Genomic DNA, 21197 nt, shown 5'->3' on the forward strand with positions numbered 1-21197 from the left:
ACATGGTATGGAGAAGAGGTCTGCTGTCCCTGGAAGGGGTCCTACCAAGGTGAAGAGTGGCACTGCATTTAGTGCAGAGTGCAACAAAGCTGTCACCTACAGCTTCAAGCAACAGGAAGAGCAACTTGAAGAGGATGCGGAGAACAGCCGGTCCCCAGGCGCCGCGGGCTCTGTGAGGCCGTCAGCAGTGGTATCAAGCAAGCACTTATGTGGGCAAATATCCGTGGGTCATTCGGAGCGAGAGGGAGCCTAGTTTCTAAACATATAAAACGTCTCACTTCCTGAAGAACTGGGCATTCCCTCCAGCTTACGAGGCACGCATTTAAGCTCAGAAACTCTTTTTCTGATTTTTAAACTCTCCTTAATGAAGGGAAGAGAATCCCAAATCTGAGTAAAGGGCCCAGAGAGCTGCACACAGAAAAGAAACACCCTGCAGACACAGCACATCTGTCTCATCCTCCCAGCAGCTAGACTCCTCCCTCCCTCCCCTCTGTACCCTTCCCACCCGACCCAATTCATTAATAAAAACGGCGCCATCAAAAACTTAGATGCAGTTGCGTAATATAGAGGGTTGATAATAAATTCTCATTTCTGCAGGCACCAGAGGATGCACGTGATAAGGTTTTGAATCTCTCCAATTTATGCTCTTCATACATTTTCCAGCCTCTCCCCCACGCAGCCTCATCGGCTTGGCTTGGTCCTCTGTGATCCCTGCGTTACCTGTGATTGCCTCGGCCCTGTTCACGCCCATTAATTCAGCTGGGATTGACCCGGAGTTTGCTCAAGCTTGAGTCCATAGCCTCCTAGGCCAAGGTCCCCCTCATAAATGTTTTCCTTGCTTGGAGTCTGGGGTGAAGCTTTCTGGTCCAGACCCGGCCTTGCAGGAGGGCTGCAGGGTGAGGTCGCTTGCTCCGGGTAATTCATGGCCAGTTCATCCTGGTTTACAATACATTCTACATCATCCCCTTTGAGCTGTTCCTGGTTTTGGAAAGAAAGAGAGGTCACTTCCTGATAAAAGCAGAAAACAATAGCAGTCCTACAGTGTTAGAAACTAGGATGTTTGTTTTCCTTTTTTAACTGCCCTGTCTTGTCTCAGCTGAAGCTGCTGGTATGGCAGATGTCACGTTTTCCCTCTCTGTGGGTAAGGGAACATGTGCTAATTGAGCACCTCTATGGATAAGGAAGTTAAAATAAAATGCAGTGGATTGTTTGAATGGATACCTAATCTGGGTAAGAGGAGTTAGGAGTTTGCAGAATCCTGTAACCTCAGAGTACGGAATGATTCTCAATGTAGGTTTTGTAACACTCCTGCCTATCACAAAATTCTTAAAACTCAATGTCTGTTATATTTTCTTTGAAAAGTATATCCTCACAGCACGTTTCGTGGGATGAGTGTCACAGGGCTAAAAAGGGTTGGAAGTTACCATAGCAGATAATGGTGGAAATGAACTAGATCTGGCCACTAAAGTTTTCCTCAGACAGAGCTTCCCTTAAAGAACGTAATTAAAATCTCAACTCTTCTTCCATTGGTTTTTGGAAAACCACAGGAAATTACCTGTAGAATGAACCATGGCTAGGTGACCTCAGCTCAGTGGTTTCCAACTTTGGCCTGTCTTGGAATCACTTGTTGAAGCACAGATGCTGGGCCCCTGAGACCAGAGTTCTGATGTAGGGCCTGAGAATTTGCAGTTCTAACAAGTTTCCAAGTGATGCTGAGGCTGCCGGTCTGAGGACACACTTTGAGAACCACTGGCTCACGCTGTGGTGTCCTGAGCATGTCTGAGATCTGAGACGCCTTTTTCTCTGTTTAGACAAGGGGTCAGCCAGCTGGACAACCTCCAAGGGTGCCACAAACTCCAAGATTCTGTTCCTCACCAATCCCTGACACTCTGATTTACTGAAAAGGATTCTAATTGCTCCTCAGCATTTTTGATTCCACCCCCTTGAGCTATAAAGCACAGGCCTAATATTCTAAACCTCAAAACACAGCACTTTGTGAGGGCACATTCCTTCTTTTATACTTTCTAAATTCATTTTATGGTTAAAAACATTGGTCACAATAAAAAAAATTGCATTTTTAAAAAGAAGAATGAGCCCACATCAGCAACAGCTGAAAAGAGAAGGGAGATGATCCTTTGTGCCATGAATTTTAAAAATGCTTCCTCCTCATGCTGGGAAGAAATAGCTCCGAGGTTCCCAGGCTCATCAGTATTCACCATGCCTGTCCCTCTCGGGATATTTACTCACCCCATAGGCCTGAGGACTGGTGAGCAGTCTGGAAACTGGGCCGCACCATTCAGGTAATGTCGTGGTCAGCGGAGGACCAGAGTGGGTTAAAATTGGTTTCAGATATCTGCGAGGCCTGTTAGGGAATACTTGCCAAGAGGAAGCCAGGATTTAGTTTCTTACACAGCACAAACATTTGCATGCCACGAAAGAGACAGTTATTTTTACACTTAAATCGCCTACTCCCTCATTTAGGAGGTAATTTGGCCCGCAAAAATGGCTAGCTATATTCCTTGCTCCACACACGTTCCCAGCCCTCCTCGTGGTCTTTAATCATGGAGAAATGGCGCCTCGACCTGAATGACTTTAATAGCAGCATACAAGACTGTGTTTTCCTAAAACCGTACACACAGCTTAAACCAGAGGTAATTGTCACAAAGAAGCAAGAGGTATTTCATAAAACGTTCACTCATTCTAGGACTGGGTAGTGAACAGAGATTGTTTACCAAAATACTTTATTTTCACTATTCAACACAGTCACTTTACACTTCATACATCAATGCATCGCCATACGAAATAATGTAAATAAGCTGGAGCCAGGTTTATTCTACTGTCTAGCACCTGTCTTTCCCCTCTCTTCATCCCGAAATGCTCTAACAAGTTAAAAGGAAAACCTGTTCATCTAAAGCCGTTATGTTTCCCTCCAAATCTATCAATAATGAAATCCCTAGAGGCTGCCTCAGGTTGCCTTATTTATTTATTTATTTTCCTCCAAGAAAAGTAGCGAAATTATTTCACCATTCTATCAGAAACAGCTTTTAAGCTTTGTATTATTTCCTCTTCTGGAGAATAGGTCACCTCATCAACTTTCTGAAAAGCTCTAATAAATAGGGAAAGGGAAAACAAAATGGAAAGCAGTTACCATCAGCTTGTGAGGATGTACAGTCACCCCCAGGCACTCAAGACAAGAGGTAATCTAGGCGATGGCTCTACTGGAACCCACCCACGGCTGGATGGTGACACCATTCTGTCATGCCTGGGATGCTCTGAGCGTGTGGGACAGGAGGGTGCGGCCCACATGGGCCAGGAATCTGGTTGCCTCTGGCTTCAAATCACTCACCACCACAGTGGGGACAAAGCTGGTGAGGCTCATGAACACAGCCTAGTTATGATGTGAGGAGAGCGACTGAAAAGATGCTTAAGAGGGTCTGTAATTGCAACTACGAATAGAAAACTTGACGACTCTTTTCAGATGAGCAGCGGTTGTGCTCAGTTAAGGACAGGGAAGATATTAAAGCTCAGAACCTGGCATTCCCTGCAACATCTTGTAAGTCTATCTACAACTCTGGAAAGTCCTTGATGATTTGCCATTAATTTTTATTACAGAGTGTTATTACCTTCATTTTAGGGATGAAAGAATTGAAGCCTAGAGATATGATGATTTTAAATAATCCGGAGGCTCCCTTTGCTATTTGAATCCACCACGGTCATCCCCTAGTGAAAGGTAATTTATCAGAGCAGAATCATGCATGTGACCAACTGGTTCTCTAGAGAGAAAAGCTTGCAGACAGCACCCCTGCTGGTGAGCTGCGGACCCTCTCAGGCAGGGGGCATGTGGTCTTACTAGGTTTTATGGTGTGCATAGATCAGGGAAAATTTTTTTTTTTTTTTTTAGGGAGGTGAGGTGGTCGATATATATATTATACAACTGGAGTATAAATCAAAGAAAATCCAGGCAATTTTATTTCCAGATGGAAAAGTGACAGCAAGTAAGCAACATTTTTAGCAATGTTGTGTAAATAAACATGAAGTCTGTTGTTTAAGAGAGGCTTGGGCAACTTCCATTGTTTGAGGTTCTCAGTATAATGAAAAATCAAAATGCCAAAATCATGTCACAAAAGGAAAACACAAATTTAAACTTGCACAAGGCACATTTTCTTCTTTTCATCCTGATGAGGTATCTCTTCAACTTTATGTGTCTTGTTATTGGGGCTAACACTTAATGACTTACTTTGTAGCTTTTTGTGACTGTGAGGCCTGGACCACATGGGCTACCATCTGGCCCCTCTGGACAAGCTCTGGGATTTTCGACTCAGAAGACTTGGGCACAACTGCCAGCTCTGCCCCTCACCGACTCTATGACCTGTGGTCTAGTGACTGACCCCTGTGAGCCTCAAGCATTGCCATGGATACTAACTGAAATAACATGGAACAGAGGTGTTACACTTTCACAGGCCATTCAAATGCTATTTTATTTAAAAACGTTATTTTCTAAGCAATACTTTCTGGAGAGAGTGGTGTGTCAATGATTGTGCAAATAACAGAAAGGAGATGATATGAGGGTAGAGATGAGAGAGTGGCACTCCTGGCATTTGCTGCAGCATTGGGAGTCACAGGCTAGTTAGTGGTTGGAAGATTTGAGCTGCTCCTACACCGAAAATAGCTATTTGGGTTAAACATTGTTGTATGGGGGGCTGGAGTCAGGTAGTAGGTGAGAGGTGGGAGCATTTGCTGACATGAGACTCTTCCAGGAAACTCATGATGCCATTCTGGCTCTGCTGGCATCTCAGTAGCGGCAGGCAAGTCAAAAGAAGGACACATACACCACGTGGCAAAAGTGAATGGAACGGGGGCTTCCCTGGTGGCGCAGTGGTTGAGGGTCCGCCTGCCGATGCAGGAGACACGGGTTCGTGTCCCGGTCCGGGAAGATCCCACATGCCGCGGAGCGGCTGGGCCCGTGAGCCATGGCCGCTGAGCCTGTGCGTCCGGAGCCTGTGCTCCGCAACGGGAGAGGCCACAACAGTGAGAGGCCCGCGTACCGCAAAAAAAAAAAAAAAAAAAAAAAAGTGAACGGAACGTGTAAGCACCATCCGCAGACACGGCAGACGTGGACCAGAGTCTACGTTCTCCAGCGTCTTGGTTTGCCCAATGATTGCCATATATAATGTGCTCAGTGGATGTTCGTTGAATTTATAGTTTAGGAAAATATTCAGGGGTATTATGAGTGATGGAGGTGGATTCTGGGTAACTGTGTCAAGGGAAGAATGAAGGGAGCAGATTACAGCCAACAAATGAGGATTTCCTGAGGGTAAAAGTCTAAGGAAGGTCAAGTCAGAGATGGATCTCTTGGGCCTAGGTTATTAGAGAAAGGGGACCATGTGGTAACGGCATAAAATAAAGTGGTTAGAAAACAACTTTGTGCTTCACTCATTCAATCATTCATTTGTTCCTTCATATACTCACATGTTTTTATATTATGCACTAAACTACTGAAGTACCCACACAAGGAAATTAACAATTACATTATAGAATGGAAAGCTCCCTTGTCTCTAGACAGTGGTCTCCTTGAGGGCAGGGCTGTCCCCTTCAGCTGGATACAACGCTTGGCGTATTTTAGATGTTCAAGAAATAGTTGTTGAATTAATGATGAAAACAGGCTCAAAGAGAGTAAAAGAATTGCTCAGTGGAACACAGCCAGTTAGTTATTGGCAGAGCTGGGCCCGAGACCCCAGACATTTCCACCACATTGGGCACCTTCCTGCTGGTATAGAGACACTGAGTAACAAGTCTCATCTAATTGGATAACTTATTTGGAATTGGGGACTCAGTGACTTTCTGAGTTCTTCATTGCTGAGCAGTATCTGGAAAGTGGCTGAATCTCCAGGATTACCTGAATTATTAAAAAGTAAGAAAACTCTTTTGATCTACAGGAAATCCCAACTGCCGATTTTGCAAAATGTGTTATTTTTCTTATCAGGTTCTAGTATACGTTCGGAGAGAGAGATATTCCCCATTGGGTATTTCTGGTACAGCTAGTTTTGCTTTTCTAATAAGCTCGAAATGCATTGAGATGAAATGTTAAGCTCTGGGGGGAAAAAAAACAATGACTTTTCTCATCTTTAAAGGGCATAAGTTTGGGAAGAGCAGTCTGGTTCAGGAGATGTAAGTAAAAGCTGGAACTCTACCCAGAATTTAACATGTGTGAAATAAGAAAGACAATTAACTCAGGCCAAAGGAGAAAATGCATCTGCTATCAGCAGGTCCAGAGCTAAATTTAGTGCTTAACTGAACCAACATCCAAAATAGTGGTGACATTGATTTCTCTCTTTTGTTAGTTTGTTTTGATTATTCTAAGTCCTCATGTTTTGTCCCTTGTAAGTTGCCAAAACCAATGAGTGCACAGCTTGCTCCTGCCTATGCCTCTCATAACACGGTCCTACATAGAGTGGTCAGATGCAGAAACCCCAAGCAAAGATCCAGCTCCACAAAAAACATCTGCCCCTTTGAAGGGAGTAAGCCCCATTGCCCTGTACTATGGACTGAATATTTGTGTTCTCCCAAAATTCACATGTTGAAGCCCTGACCCTCACTGTGATGGTATTTGAAGATGGTGCCTTTGGGAGGTAATTAGGGTTAGATGAGATCATGAGGGTGGGGCCTTCCTGAGGGGATTAGTGTCCTTATAAGAAGAGAATCCAGAGAGTTTGCTCTCTCTCTCTCCACATGTCCACAAAGGGGTCATGTGAACACACAGTGAGGTGGTGCCTGTTTGCAAGCCTGGAAGAGAGTTCTCACCAGAACCTGACCATGCTGACACCCTGAGCTCAGATTTCCAGTCCCCAGAACTGTGATAAAATAACTTTTTGTTGTTTAAGCCAGCATTTTATGGTATTTTGTTAGGGCAGCCTGAGAAGACTAACATGCCCCTGTTCCTGGACTTCTTGAAAAGTCTTTGATTTCAGAACACTGAAGAGCTATGTTCTATCTTGGCTTTCTCTAAACATGCCTCATTGTGAAGACCATCTTGGCATTTGTTAAAAATTCAGATGTCCAAGTCTTGCTCTGGAGATTTTGATTTGGCAGGTCTGGGAAGTGGCCTGGGACTCTGAATTTTCAATGGCCCAGGCAACTGATGATCAGGCAAGTATGGAACACAGTGGTCTCTCTCCAGAGTATTGCCCTCCATGTGAGATTTAGATCTTAAATAGGAAGAAAAAGAACATGGCCTCTTATGTCCATAAAGCCATCATTTTTAGGGTGAGTATAGGTATAAGATAAGCCCATTTTGCCCAGAACCCAGACCTGACTAATACCAATTGTTTCAACTTGTCCCTGAGGGATGGGTCTGCAACTTGGTTCAACAAGATACAGTCTTGATAATGTTACACCTGAGAGTGGAATAATGAAGCATTGCATCTTGGCTTGTGTAGGAAGACTTTGTGCCTATTGGGAGCATTTGCATGTGTTTGTATGTATAAGCTTGATAAATGGTCTTTTTATCAGGAAAAAATTCTTGTTAATTCAGAGGTGTGTAGAGAAGGAAAGCACATTTATCTTTTTAGGAATGCAGCCTGCATCTTTTTATTTATAAGACATTTCTCTATATCTTATTTTCTCTTTACAACTGTAGGTGGGTATTATAGTCCCATTTTACAGATCAAGAAATGTGTAATCAGAAGGCTTTTCGATTCTCTTCTAAACTATCTTTACCTCCCTTTCCAGAGCACATTTAACTTCCAGGGCTGACTTGCTACCAGAGATGGTCAGGGATCAATGGCAGGTGGCTGGGGAAGGGTAAGTGCATCCCAGAGTGGGAGCTGACCTTGCCCTCCAAGCCCATATGTTACTGCAGGAAACCAGGTCCCACTTGCTATGGACTTGCTGAGTCCCCACGCTGGTATTTACTCAGCATCCATGAACAGAACAAGTAGAGGATAGCCCCAAATTGTACACACCCCATCATTCTTTGATTCCAATATACAAATCACACCCTTTATGCTTTATTTCACAGGAAATGTGGGCTAACAAATTGAATTGAGTGTGTTCTCCCTCTTCCTTAGGATATGTTGGATTGGATTCTGTAATTGGACACACTGTCTTGCCATCTTGCTTAAGTATGTGATGAAAAATTTTGCTGAGGTGTATTTGGGGTTCAGGTTGGAGGAAGGCTTTAAGAGTCCAACCAAAAGCCCTCTTCTTTAAGCTGTTTCATCACTCTGTTCTCTCTACCTTGAGGGAGGACTTCCCATTCTGCACTGGCACATTCCGAGAATGTAAAGGTGTGGTTCTGTCTTTGAAGCAGCCACTCTATTTCAAGAACAAGCTATCAAGAATATACAATGGAATATTACTCAGCCATAAAAAAGAATGAAATTGTGTCATTTGTAGTGATGTGGAAGAATCTAGAGTCTGTCATACAGAGTGAAGTAAGTCAGAAAGAGAAAAACAAATATCATATATTAACGCATATATATGGAATCTAGAAAAATGGTACTGATGAATACATTTGCAGGCCAGAAAAGAGATGCAGATGTAGAGAACGGACTTGTGGACACAGTGGGGAAGGGGAGGGTGGGACAAAGTGAGAGAGTAGCACTGACATATATACACTACCATGTGTAAAATAGATGGCTAGTGGGAAGCTGTTGTATAGCACAGGGAGCTCAGCTTGGTGCTCTCTGATGACCTAGAGGGGTGGGATGGGGGGCTGTGACAGGGAGGCTCAAGGGGGGGGATATATATATACATATAGCTGATTCACTTCTTTCTACAGCAGAAACTAATACAACATGGTAAAGCAATTATACTCCAATTAAAAAAAAGAAGAAAAAAAAAAGAAAAAAGGAAAAGGCAGAAACCCGCTATTCACATACAAGGGTGAACATGTGTTCCTTTGGTTGACAATCCTAACCTTTACCATTTTAAAGGCAATTGCCCTAGACAAGTGCTAGGATGGAAAGGAAGCCCGAATAAACACGCTGAGGGGTAAGCAGAGCTGCCTGGAATAAGATAGCAAGGAGTGACTGCAAGCCCCTTCAGCCTGGTCTCTGGGCTCTGCTACTCACATGTCTGTTTGGAGAATGGCTCTCCCTTCAAGGCCAGGCCTGTGTGTCCCTTCCTCCCAATAGCCATCTCAGATCTGCCACGCTGAACTGCTTCAGCTCCATGGCGGATCCGGAGCAACATGTATAATACATACCTGCCTGACAGCCTTTATCACACTGTCTTAAAGCTGATTGTTTATATCTCCATCTTCCTCTTTAGACCCTAAGCTCCTTGAGGGAGCTTATAAAAGAAAATCTTTTTATTGTAAAATGAAAAAGTGATACATCAAACATCACAAATCTAATGTGTATCTTAATGGATCATTATAAGGCATGGAAACCTTCCAGATTCCAGGAAATGGAACTATGTCGTCTACCCTTGAAGCCCTTTTCAGGTGTCTCATCCTAATCAAAACTTCTTCCTCTCTCTAAAAGTAACTACTATCCTGATTTTTATACAAGTCACTTCCTTGAGTTTTTATGACAGTTTTGCCACTTAAATGTGCATGCTGGCACACTACAGTTTGGTCTTGCCTATTTTTAAAAATGTGTTATGTCTTTTAATCTATAGATTCCTCTTCCACCCTTTTCTTTATAATTTATTTGCTGAAGAACCTGGGCCATTGGGCCTGTGGAGTTTCCCATGGTCTGGATTGCTGATTGCAAACTCATGTGCAGCCCAGCATGTTCCTCTGCCCTTCGTATCTCCTGCAAATTGCCAGCTGGATCCAGAGACTGGATCAGATTCAGGTTTTATTCTAGGCCTTCTGCAAGACTAAAGAAGGCACATCATATCTGGTTGTCTCTCTTTGGGTGATTTTAGCAGCCACTGATGTGTAATAACTATATCTATTTGCTCACTGGGGTGTGCAAACAGTGAAATTCTAATTTTATCTTTTTATTATTTTATTAGGTAGAATACTTTTATAAAGAGACATTTTTCATTTGTCCTATTGGGATATTCAGTGGAATAGTCAATACAGGAAAGGCAAGATAAATGTTTGATTTATTCCCTCTATTTACTAGTTTTCCAGATAATGATTGGTTATGACCCTCTGAAAATGACTGATTCTTTGTTTAAATATCACCATAAAGTAATGCATTTAAATGAATTTGATTGCAATTTTTATCACTGTTGAAGTTCAAACTGAAGCTCTTTGGTCAATGGGAATCTTCAGATTGGCTTCTGAGTCCTATTGACATGATGCCAGTATCTTTGATAGCTTCCTTGTCATCTGCATGGCAAGTTGTAGGTTCATCTTATACATTTCTGTTTCAGACCTCAAAGAAGCTATTTCTCCAAATTTCAATTTTTTTTTTTCAGTGAGAAAGGATATTTTAACAGCACAACCTGGGCACCAAAGGTTGCAATATAAAATGGGGTGCTGGCAAATGTTTAACAACTGACTCTCTTAAAAAAAGGGCAGATTTGTAGCATTTCCCAATTTTCATGGTGTAAATACTCCCATTATGGCTGATTCCAATATACCAACATGGAGTCATTAAATGTGGAGTTGGGACAAATGTGTACAATCTGTTCTTACCAGCTCTTGTAAACCAGCTTCACCACACCACTGATTATATATCTCATGAGCTCCTATGGATACTTCCGATTCAAGTTCAAGAACTTCTGATTCTCAAGGACATAGGGGATGATAGAATTAGAATACTCCACAATGACTCATTTGTTTTATCCACAGTATTATACTTACAGTAGTCTCATAATCATAATATACTACCACCATAATAATTACATCATATATTAAAACTTTTTGCTTATCCTTCCTGCATTCTAACTTCTCATTAAAAAAAGAAAATCTATAGTAGAACTATTCACAGTTGTACTATATTTACATTGTCAGAATATATAACCATTACATTCTATACTCTCTCTCAGCCCTCATGTAATCTTAGCACTACAGGTAACTGTACATTTAATGTTCACCTTCAGGCCTTATGTCAATATCTTTCTAGACATTTTGATTCTTTGAAGCTCATTCTTCAGTATATTCCTTAGGAAGAACTCACGGAAACATTCTCTGAGTTCTCGAATATTGGTAAGAGTTAGTGCCCTTTATATATTGAAACTCTGTTCTTCTGGAAATAAAATTGTTGGCTTATACTTTCTTTATTTGATTACTTAAATATGTTTCTATTTTCTTTTAACATACGGAGTTGCTCCTGAAAAATCTAATGAAAATATAATTTTCTTTCCCTTATAAATCATGTTTTTTTTCTCTAGATGTCCAAAGGACTTTTTAAAAAATTTCATTAATTTCACTAAGTTTTTTCTGATGTTTGCTGTTCCTAGTTGATAGTCTCAGGTACATGGTGTGCTCTTTCAAAGTGTAGTTCCCAATGTATTAAATGTGTTGTATTTCAGGGAAGTTCTCTTGAGTTAGGACTTGTTCTGTTTCCTTGCTTTGCTCTTTTTTCAGGGATTCTTGTTTTCTAGATGTTCAATCTCCTGTGCCTATCTTCAATATTTGTCACTTTCTCTTGAATCTTTTTAATCTTTTTCTTCATTTATTTTTGACTTAAAAACTTCTCTTTCTTTTCACTTGCATTTTCTCTTAAGGTATTATCCATTGTGTTTATTTGCTTTTGTAGTCTTTCTAATTTACTATTCATTTCTGAAATAATTTTTTAAAAATTTTAAATTGTTTCCAGAGTTTTTTTTCTAATTCTGATTTACTTCATTCTTTCATAGCTTGTATCTTTATTTTTTTTTTTTTTTTGTGGTACGCGGGCCTCTCACTGTTGTGCCTCTCCCGTTGCGGAGCACAGGCTCCGGACGCGCAGGCTCAGCGGCCATGGCTCACGGGCCTAGCCGCTCCGCGGCATGTGGGATCTTCCCAGACCAGGGCATGAACCCGTGTCCCCTGCATCGGCAGGCGGACTCTCAACCACTGCACCACCAGGGAAGCCCTCGTATCATTTTTTTAAACATCTTTTAACTTTCTTTAATATAGTATGTTATACTTTTGATCTATTTATGGGCACATCTTTCTGGCATGTTTTCATCATTTGTAGAGATGTTATTCTGCTCCTCATCCTCTTTTTTCTTTTTTTTTCCTTATAATAAGTCTCTATGGGATTTGACTTCTATTCTTTTCTGTTGTTTGTTCTTACGTAAAATTAGTTTTCCTAAAGTTATAGAATAAGGTAGGGCTCAGGAAAGCTGTTCTGACTTCACAGGTTTCCCTCTTCTGTTGTTTTTATATAGTGGTAAACATGGTGGCTTGCACTCTGAGATTTCCTGCCCTGTTTCCTGTGCCCACCACACTTCCCCCCACCCCCCAGCTGATCTGGACCTTGTCTTTCCCTTATCACTATTGTCTCTATGCAGCTCAATTTTAACTCCACTCCAAGGCCATTTCTCCTGAGTGTAGGGCCCTGACCTGGAAGGGAGACTTCTGAAAAAATGCCCATGTGCTCATCACTCGTGTACAACTTTGAGAGCTCTCAGGGGTCTCGACAGCTCCAGCCCATTCAGTCCTTCTTCCTGGGACCTTCCACTTACTCCTCTTAGAGAAAACTACATCTCCCACTCCCTGCCCCAACACCAGGTTTAGGGATGTTTATCAAATTGGTCCAACTACACTTTCCAGGAAATACTATTGGCCATTCAGTTCTCCTGATTTCAGATGTTACCTCAGATGTTACCCTATTGCTTCCTTTTTCCTCCTGAATGGACACTTTACTATTGGTGGTTTGTTTCCCCTCACTTTTAATTTGGAGTTTGTGAGAAAACTTGCCCTTAGTTTTGCTGTAAATGTGTCCATGGATTTTGGTTTTGTTACCTAATTGTTCTGCCTGTTTTTTTTTAAACTCAAAAATTTTTTTACTTACTTTAAAAAATTGTTCTGCCTATTTTTATGTAGGGATTTGGAGAGATTGAGAGACTGCTGTTGACGCCACTGCCATCTTCCCAGAATCCTCCAGGACTGTATTTTATTTGATCTTCTATCTTTGGTGATTAGTATCTAGCACATTACTAATGAATGGGGATGTGGTCTAGTTAGATTTGTAAATTGTGCTCTGTCTGAATTGCCTAAGCTAACTGGGGACTGTCCATAATTCAAGCAATGTGGCTTAGATTTATCAAAATGGACTTCCTATGTCACAGCCAGGTGAGCTGAAGGTACCTGGAGCCATGATTCCTAACCTTCCCTGGCCTTGGACTGGCATCTCTGAAAGAAGGCCTGTGTGCTCATCATTTGCGTAAAATTTCATGTGACGTTTCAGAGAGTTTCCAGATGCCTTGAAATGCATCCATGTTCCCCTAGAAGTCCTGAGCTAGGAAACTCTGGTGATTAAGTATTAAGGACAAGAGCAGACTAAAGGCCGATAAAATGATGTGCTTGCTATCTTATTTGTACCGGGAGTTGGCTTTATCAGTGATATCTATAGGATCTTACTATCAAATGTTAATTCTGTTGGGCTTCTCGGTTCCAGATAGACAATCCAGGGACAGAGAAAGGGCAGTGGAGTTTGTTGAAAGGTTAAAGGAAAGAAGACAGTTGTAAGATACCAAAGCGGCCAGTGTAAGTAGGGCAAGTGGACAGGAGATAAACAGGGGGAAATATTGGAATCATGAGGCTGGAGGAAACCTGAGAGTTCATCTGATCCACAGCCTTGGATCTAAATACAAAAGAAAGTCTAAACCTGGGGTTTTTCCAAGGGTGGTCACCTGCTCATCTGCGTCAGAATCATTGTTGCTTCTTAAAATGCAGATTTCCAGGCCCTTGACCCCCTTAGGTGGGGGCCTAGCAGTCTGCATATTAAGAACTCCCTGAAAACCACTGGTCTAAATGATGCAGAGCAGAATGGCCTCCTGTCTGTTGAAGAACTCTGGATGTGGAGGTACAATATCTACGAGCTGCACAGCGCAGTATTAACAATAAAAACAGTGGTGACAATAGTATTACTTTCACCCTAACCACCATTGCTTCTCCTCCTACTACTGTGGCCTTAAAATGTTTCCCTTTGGGCACAGGATGGGATCACAGATTTCCAGGAATCTTTGCTGCCTATCAGACGCAGTTAAATCCATTTGCACCACATGGGAGGTCACATTTGGCTCATTGTTTCGAGAGAAGACAGTTCTGGAGAAGAATGCTGCCGGTGCTCACATGGAGTGGGTCTTGGCTTTTCGTGGCCTTCTGGTTGTTAGGGGAAGTGCTGCCAAAGACCCAGACCTTCTCTGTTAGCTCATGGTGATTTTGACCCTTTATGGGTCACCTCCCTTGCGGTGTTTTGGAGAACTGGGCTCTGAGAAGTAACTCTGCTCCAACGTTCCAAGTCTTCACTTTTGTTTAGAGGGAAATTTTTATTTGATTTCTTCCCCCAACACTGATTGCATCTGGTCTTGTGAGTATTGGAGCCTCAGCTGGCTACCCCAGGATTCACATTTAAGACGGAGGTGGCCAGCCCTGCCCAAGCCCTCTGTGGCTCATCCACGGGGCTGGGCCCTTCCCCTCGACATCCAGAACAGAGTGCGTACCTGAGGGACATGCTTCCCCATGTGGGCATGGGCAGGGACCCCCTGGGGATGCGTAACTGTACTCATCTTCTACCTCTAGGGAGCCAGGAACAGTCACTTTTGCACTGACAACTTCAACATGGACTCCATGGGTCAGGATTCTCAGGGCACAAAGCTAAAGAGGAAATTACCTTCAATGCTTTCATGGGGAGGCTGATGGCAGACACCAAACACAGATGGCTGAGGTTCTGGCCCCATGACTGCTTCTCAATTTGAGCAAAAGTCTCCAAATTTTTGTGCCTCTATTTTCTCATTACTGAGGAGACTCATAATGCTATGTTAGATCTGGTTAGGTAAGTATTTAGAGATTGCAATTACCTCGTGTCTTTGTTTCCCAGGGCTGCGTTAACAAAGCACCACAAACTGGGTGGCTTGAAATAACGGAAATGTATTATCTCACAGTTCTGGAGACTGGGAGGCTGAGGCCAAGGTACTGGCTGCGTTAGCTCCTTCTGAGGGCTCTGAGGGCCAAGCTCTCCCATGCCTCTCTCCCAGCTCCTGGTTACGGCCAGAACTGCTTAGTGTTCTTGGCTTGTAGGTGCATCACTGCATTGCTACCTTCATCTTCCCATGCTGTTCTCCCTGAGTTTTCACAGGACTGTCTTCTTATGAGCAAACCAATGATACTGGATTAGGGACCCACCATTATAACTTCATCTTAATTTAAGTAATTACATCTGCAACAAATCTATTTCCAAATAAGCTTACATTGTGAGGTACTGGGGCTTAGGACTTCAGTATATCTTTTTTTTGGGGGAAATAATTCAGCCAGTGATTTCCTGCTACTTCTGAATAGTCCCAGGTCTTCTGTGTATTTATCTATTTATTTTGGGGGGAGTAGTTAAAAAGGCAGATGGGCTGGGTTTGAATCACAGCTCTTATTATCTGTGAGTAAGCAAATTTCCTAAGCTCTTTGAGCCTCATTTTTGTCATCCATAGAATGGAAATAGCTTACAATAGTGACTTCATGGGGGGAATTAAGTGAGATAAAAATAGATACTTTTTAAAGCACAGGTCTGGGCACATAATAAGCACTCAGCAAACATTAGTTAACATTATTATTTTCACTGTGTCCTTTGAGGAGTTGTATGTATTAGAAATATATTCCAAATATCCCCAAGTCAATTTACTCATGAAAACCCCTCCATGTGCCCCAAGGATTTCCTAATATTTCTTCTGCTGGCTGCTGGAGCCCAGAGGAAGGTAATGCAAAGTTTCTCTCAGAAGATTCCCTTTTGTTCTTGGTGCTGTGCCCCACGTGATGGTGCCCAGGGAGGATCTGCTCACTGTTTCATGTCAGCAGGGTTTCAACGGAGCACTTACATTCCGAGGCTCCTGACACAGGAAAGACCTGTCTCCACAGGAGTGAGGCACTCACTCAGAAGGGGGGTGTTTTCATGTTGGGCATCTGGTTTTTAAGGTCGCCCTAGAGCAGCCCTTTCTCATCATTGTATTTGTTTCTCTGAGCTCTGGTTGTCCTTGAGGCCGATCCAACTTTCCTATACTCTGAAGATGCCGCCTCTTCCTGGCCATTTAGCGAACTCCTTACTATTGAGAAAGACAAATCTCTGTCACTCTGTCTCTCTCTCTCTCTCTCTCTCTCTCTCACACACACACACACACACACACACACACAAACCAGCAACGCTGACTGCTGTAACCCACTGAGTTAGTTACGCATATGGGAATCAGGGTATGTGACCCTGGGTTGTTTGGAGCTATGGAATGAAGCCCCATTCAGGAGACATTAGAAACTCTTTTTCCTTTGACTGAGAGGACATAGGAGGAGAGCTCTGTGTTGTTACAGGGTCACATGTCATAAATAATCTCATTCTGCTCTCCAGGCACATTTTTCTCTCAGATGCAGTCACTTTCAAACTTTTTTTCCCCTCTTACCCTTACCTGGAAATACATTTCATAATTGCTTCTCAGTACGTGTCCGAACATCTGCCGAGTCATAAAAGTAAAAATACTGCTGTGATGCACTTGGGTCTATTCCTATTCCTATTTTTATTCTTTGTCCTATTCTCCATCCTATCCTATCCTACCCTACCCTATCCTATCCTATCCCATGCCATTCAGTCTGTCTTCTATATGTTTCTCCTGAGCATTGCTAGGATTCACTAATATCCAGGTCTCCTCGTCTTTCAGGTACATCAGCATCTTTGAAGAAGGTGCCTCGGCTTCTTTGAAGTAGGTGGGGCTATATCACTAATGCTGGCCAATGTGCTGTGGTCACGGTGACTAGTGTCACTTCTACGCTGAAACATAGGAAGCCAGCAAACCTCCAGCTCACTCCTTCCCTGATACAGTGATCCCAGGAGGCCTCAGGCTGAGTTGGTGGAGCCCCAGATCAAAGCTGCCTGCATCACTGAGTTGCCTCATGGAGGTCTGTTGCCCTAGAGGGTCACCTGCATCCTTAGCAGCCTTTAAGTAAGAGAGAAATAAAAATGTTTGACGGGCCACTGAGATTTGGGGAGCGTTTGTTACCACAGGATAGTCTATCCTATTCTAATATGGTATTCTTGTGTATTTCTTTCTTTCTTTTTTTTAAGAAATGCTGGTCCTGGGTTACTGAAATGATTCCATGACCCACCATGGGTAGCCTCCTACAATTTGAAAATCTTTTTTTCAAAGCATCTGCCACATCGATAGCCCCAAAGTTTAGATAGAGAGAGAACGCCACAGAGGAGGGTGAGCACATACCAGTGCTGTCTCTCCTCAGGCTTCCAAATCCTGGGGATTGGTTGACTTAAGGACTACTTGGTTGTGTGACTTGGGACCTAGAGAGTTAGGTTACAATAGTTTTGGTGCGGAGGCACCAGGGACTAGTTCCAAAGGTGACTGAGTAGTGCATTTGCCCTTTCTGTGGGACATTTTTTTTGCCTTTTGGATGTACATGGATCCAGATTCAGGCCTCCTATATACTGCATTTTATCAATAGTCCTATATGCGCTGAGAGCCCAAATAAGCAGTGTATCCTGCTTATTATTAAAAGAAGTTGGAGTACAATCGCATGACTGCTACTACTGTACTGTCAAGTGGTGAGATCAGAGGCCTCCATCATGGCTGCGTCCTTGACTAGATACTTGAACTTCATTATCCTCTGCGGATCCCACTTACTTTCCCAACCCTATTCCCCATACTTTTCCACAATCCTTGGTTTCTGATAAATGTAGTTGGGCACTGATTCCTGTTTATGTATCACTGTCTCTCCGGGCCTTTGCATATGCTGTTCCCTCCATTTAAACAGCTTTTCTTTTCACCTTGGCACTTGGAAATCTTACATCCTTTCAGACACAGCTCAACTGTCACTGTCTCTGAAATCCCATTGATCTTTTATTTACTCCTCTTCTAGGACTTACCACTCTCTACCTTAGGATGATTAAAGTTCAATTCTCCTCCCGCAATCCTACCTGGAGCCAGAGCTGCTCTCTTTTAGCTTTTATATCTTGGGGTTCCTCATAAAATTCCATCCAAATAAAAGGCTGCCTATGAACAACAATAACCATAACACATACCCTAAAGTTAGAAAATCCACTGACTTAAAAAAATAAGGTTGAGGGACTTCCCTGGTGGCGCGGTGGTTAAGAATCCACCTGCTAATGCAGGGGATATGGGTTTGAGCCCTGGTCCAGGAAGATCCCACGTGCCACACAGCAACTAAGCCCGTGCACAACAAATACTGAGCCTGCACTCTAGAGCCCACGTGCCACAACTACTGAGCCCGCGTGCTACAACTACTCAAGCCTGTGTGCCCAGAGCCCGTGCTCTGAAACAAGAGAAGCCACTGCAGTGAGAAACCTGTGCACCACAACAAAAGAGTAGCGCCCACTCACCGCAACTAGAGAAAACCCGTGTGCGGCAATGGAAGACCCAACGGAGCCAAAAATAAATAAATAAATAAATAAAAAATAATAATAAATTAAAAAAAAAAAAACCAAGGTTGATTTATTAAGACATGGAAGGCCTTTGTAGGCTACTCACTGTTCCCATATTTACCAAATACTATACGGACTTTTATCTTTGCATGCTCTGTTTCTTTTACAAGGAATGTCCTTCCTCACTATCTTTGGGGGAGGCCCATTTATTCTTTAAAGCCTGTGGGATAGATTGCTTTTTCCCTATCCAATATCCAGTCTCCCTTTCTTCCTTATGATAGCAAGAGGTTCTATTTCCTTAGCAGATTAGGTGGCCAATGAAATTGAAGACGTTTGTTGGGTAGAATTTCTAGAGAAGCTCTGCAAAGAGAGCTTCAATTTTGTCCTTTTTCCTTTCTTTCCTGGCACTTGTATGTGCTGTCTGAAGCTCCAGCAGCCGTTTTGGGGCCATGAGGTAAACTTGAGGCTAGAAACTGTATACTAAGGATGGTAGAGGAGAAAGATAGGAGGACCACAGGAATACTGATGACATCATAGAACTCTGTTACGTGCTGTAGACTGTTTAATGCTGGACTTCATTTACATGAGGTGAAACCTCTATTTTGATGAAGCTATTGTTTGGATTTTTGTTATATGCAGCAAAACATAATCCTAATGGATATACTGCTCAATTCTTCTTTGTCACCATCCTTGTATCCTAACTAGGGAATTGTTTTACTGGGGCTCCCACAGGCCTTCACTCAACTTTCTGAGTATATTTATGTTGATATATAAGAACTATTTGACTATATATCTCCTGCCTGTAAGACTGTGAGCTCCTTGAGGGAGGAACATTGTCTCATTCCTTTTCGTGTCTGCAGTGCTTAATGTCTGGTAGCTAGAAATGAGTCCTCTCAACTGATGTTTGTTGAGTTGAATTGAGACTTGAAAAGGATTTCGGGTTTTCTGTTAACTTGCAAATTCTTTGGGAAAGGGTATTATCTGAAACCTGAACCTTATTTGGGATTTAGTTGGCAAGAAATCACATCATGGGAAATGACACTGGCCGGGGGCCTTTGGTTGAGGGTGTGAGGGATGAGTCGGGCTGAACTGGCCGCAGGAGGAAAGTGGGAAAAACCACAGCCATGGATTGCAGCCCACCTGGATCTCCCTAGGGCAGCTCTTGTTTGCTGTTATGCTTTTCTGTACACAGAACCTCGCTCCCTGGAGAGCCCTAGAGGAGGCTGCCTGCATTAGGAATGCTTTACCTCATCCCTCCTGCCTCTCTGAGAGGCACAGCTTCTCTCCCGAGACCAGGTATCACAGATAACTGGCTCCTTGGGCATAGCTGCGAGTGCTTCCTGCATGCCCCAGCCCTGTCCCCTTGGTCCTCCCAAACCACTTTGGAAGGGTCTGTCACTCTTGAGTTGCAAGATTAAATGAATGCATATCTGGATAAGATGCTTTTGGGCCCTAGATCAAAGTCTTCCCTACCCGGGCTCTAGACCCCTTTCAGAGCGAGTATAAAACCTGCCCCCCCGCCTTTCAGTGAATTACGGGTGCAGAAGGAGAGAAGTCCTACATATCCACCATATCAACACATCTTCTCATGAGCAGAGCTCAGGTGGCGTCCTCTGAAACCGGTGCGCTGAGAAAATGGAAAGACGCACTTTCTATTAAAACCGTTCAAAAATTTTATTGGCATGGACAAATATGATCCTTTGGCTAAATAAAACCACTGGAGGGCCAATTAAACCATGCCACATGATATGATTATTCTCTTCTTGTAAAAATAATAAAAAAATGTTTTGGTAGGTTTGCTGTGCTTTTGTGTGTTTGCTTTAATAAACAGTTCCAGGGTCTTTTTTGTTGTTGTTAAGTCACAGATCTGGATATAAGCCAAACCAGTGGCAGGAGCTGTCCTGCTTGCCACAGAAAAGGAAGAAAAAGCGCCGAGTCGTTGTACAATTCCACTCTCCTAAATCAAACCTTCCGTTTGCCACAATTATTTACCATTGCTTTGTAATTGTGAGGAGACAGCTGAGTGGAGCTGGAAGTCTATTCATTCTTTAAAGTGACATAAAATGGCACTTGGAGCGCCAAACGATAATTGTTCTTTTCTCCTTGTTAATATCCAACTGCTGCTATGATTTCTGTGAAAGATTCATTTAATGCCAGCTCCAGAAACTTCTGTGGGATTTGGTTCTTGGCCTCTCTTTTGAAAACCAATTTGAAATCACCCTCAGGAATTGGGAAGGCTGAATTGGTTGTGACTTTCAGTCAGAATTCCTCTCTAAATATTTTAGCAGGATGGAGAAATTCCCCTCATTTACAACCCTATCCTACTCAGCAGGGGTATGGGTGAGAAATATTGGCAGGTTCTCAGAAATATGATTACTTCAAGGACATTTCCAGCTCCACCTGAATCTTAGGAACTGGAATTTGGTAAGGAAACTAGATCTTATGAGATTTTCACCTAATCTAATAGGACCTTGGTGGCGAGACAAAAACTTGAAGTCCACGGGAACCACTCTGCAAGGATGGGAGGGTCCTTGCTCTTTGGCTACTGCTCTCAGGGGTTCCCCCACCCCACAATGAAGTGACCATTTATGGGTAACCTGCCAATCCAATGAAACTTTCTGCTGATAAAATGAGCGATACAGGGCTTCCCTGGTGGCGCAGTGGTTGAGAGTCCACCTGCCAATGCAGGGGACACGGGTTCGTGCCCTGGTCCGGGAGGAT

At 42.9% G+C, this 21197-nt stretch overlaps 1 protein-coding gene across 12 annotated transcripts in view; it reads right to left on the minus strand.

Annotated features, from left to right (window-relative positions):
- Window positions 1–515: 515 nt before the first annotated feature.
- Window positions 516–21197, minus strand: part of SLC9A9 (solute carrier family 9 member A9) — a 685122-nt gene continuing 664440 nt past the window's right edge. For 11 of the 12 annotated variants that reach the window (XM_082624526.1, XM_082624525.1, XM_082624524.1 and 8 more), the window contains 2 exons: window positions 2248–2353; window positions 516–978 (listed from right to left, as the gene is read on the minus strand). In XM_082624526.1, the coding sequence (XP_082480652.1) occupies window positions 751–978; window positions 2248–2353 (334 nt within the window). In that variant the 3' untranslated portion in view covers window positions 516–750. The remainder of the gene's footprint in view (window positions 979–2247; window positions 2354–21197) is intronic. The other variant, XM_082624522.1, reaches the window with a different exon arrangement.

Source organism: Mesoplodon mirus (genome assembly GCF_964341445.2).
Source record: "Mesoplodon mirus genome assembly, chromosome: 6".
In the NCBI taxonomy this organism is placed as follows: Eukaryota; Metazoa; Chordata; class Mammalia; order Artiodactyla; family Ziphiidae; genus Mesoplodon; species Mesoplodon mirus.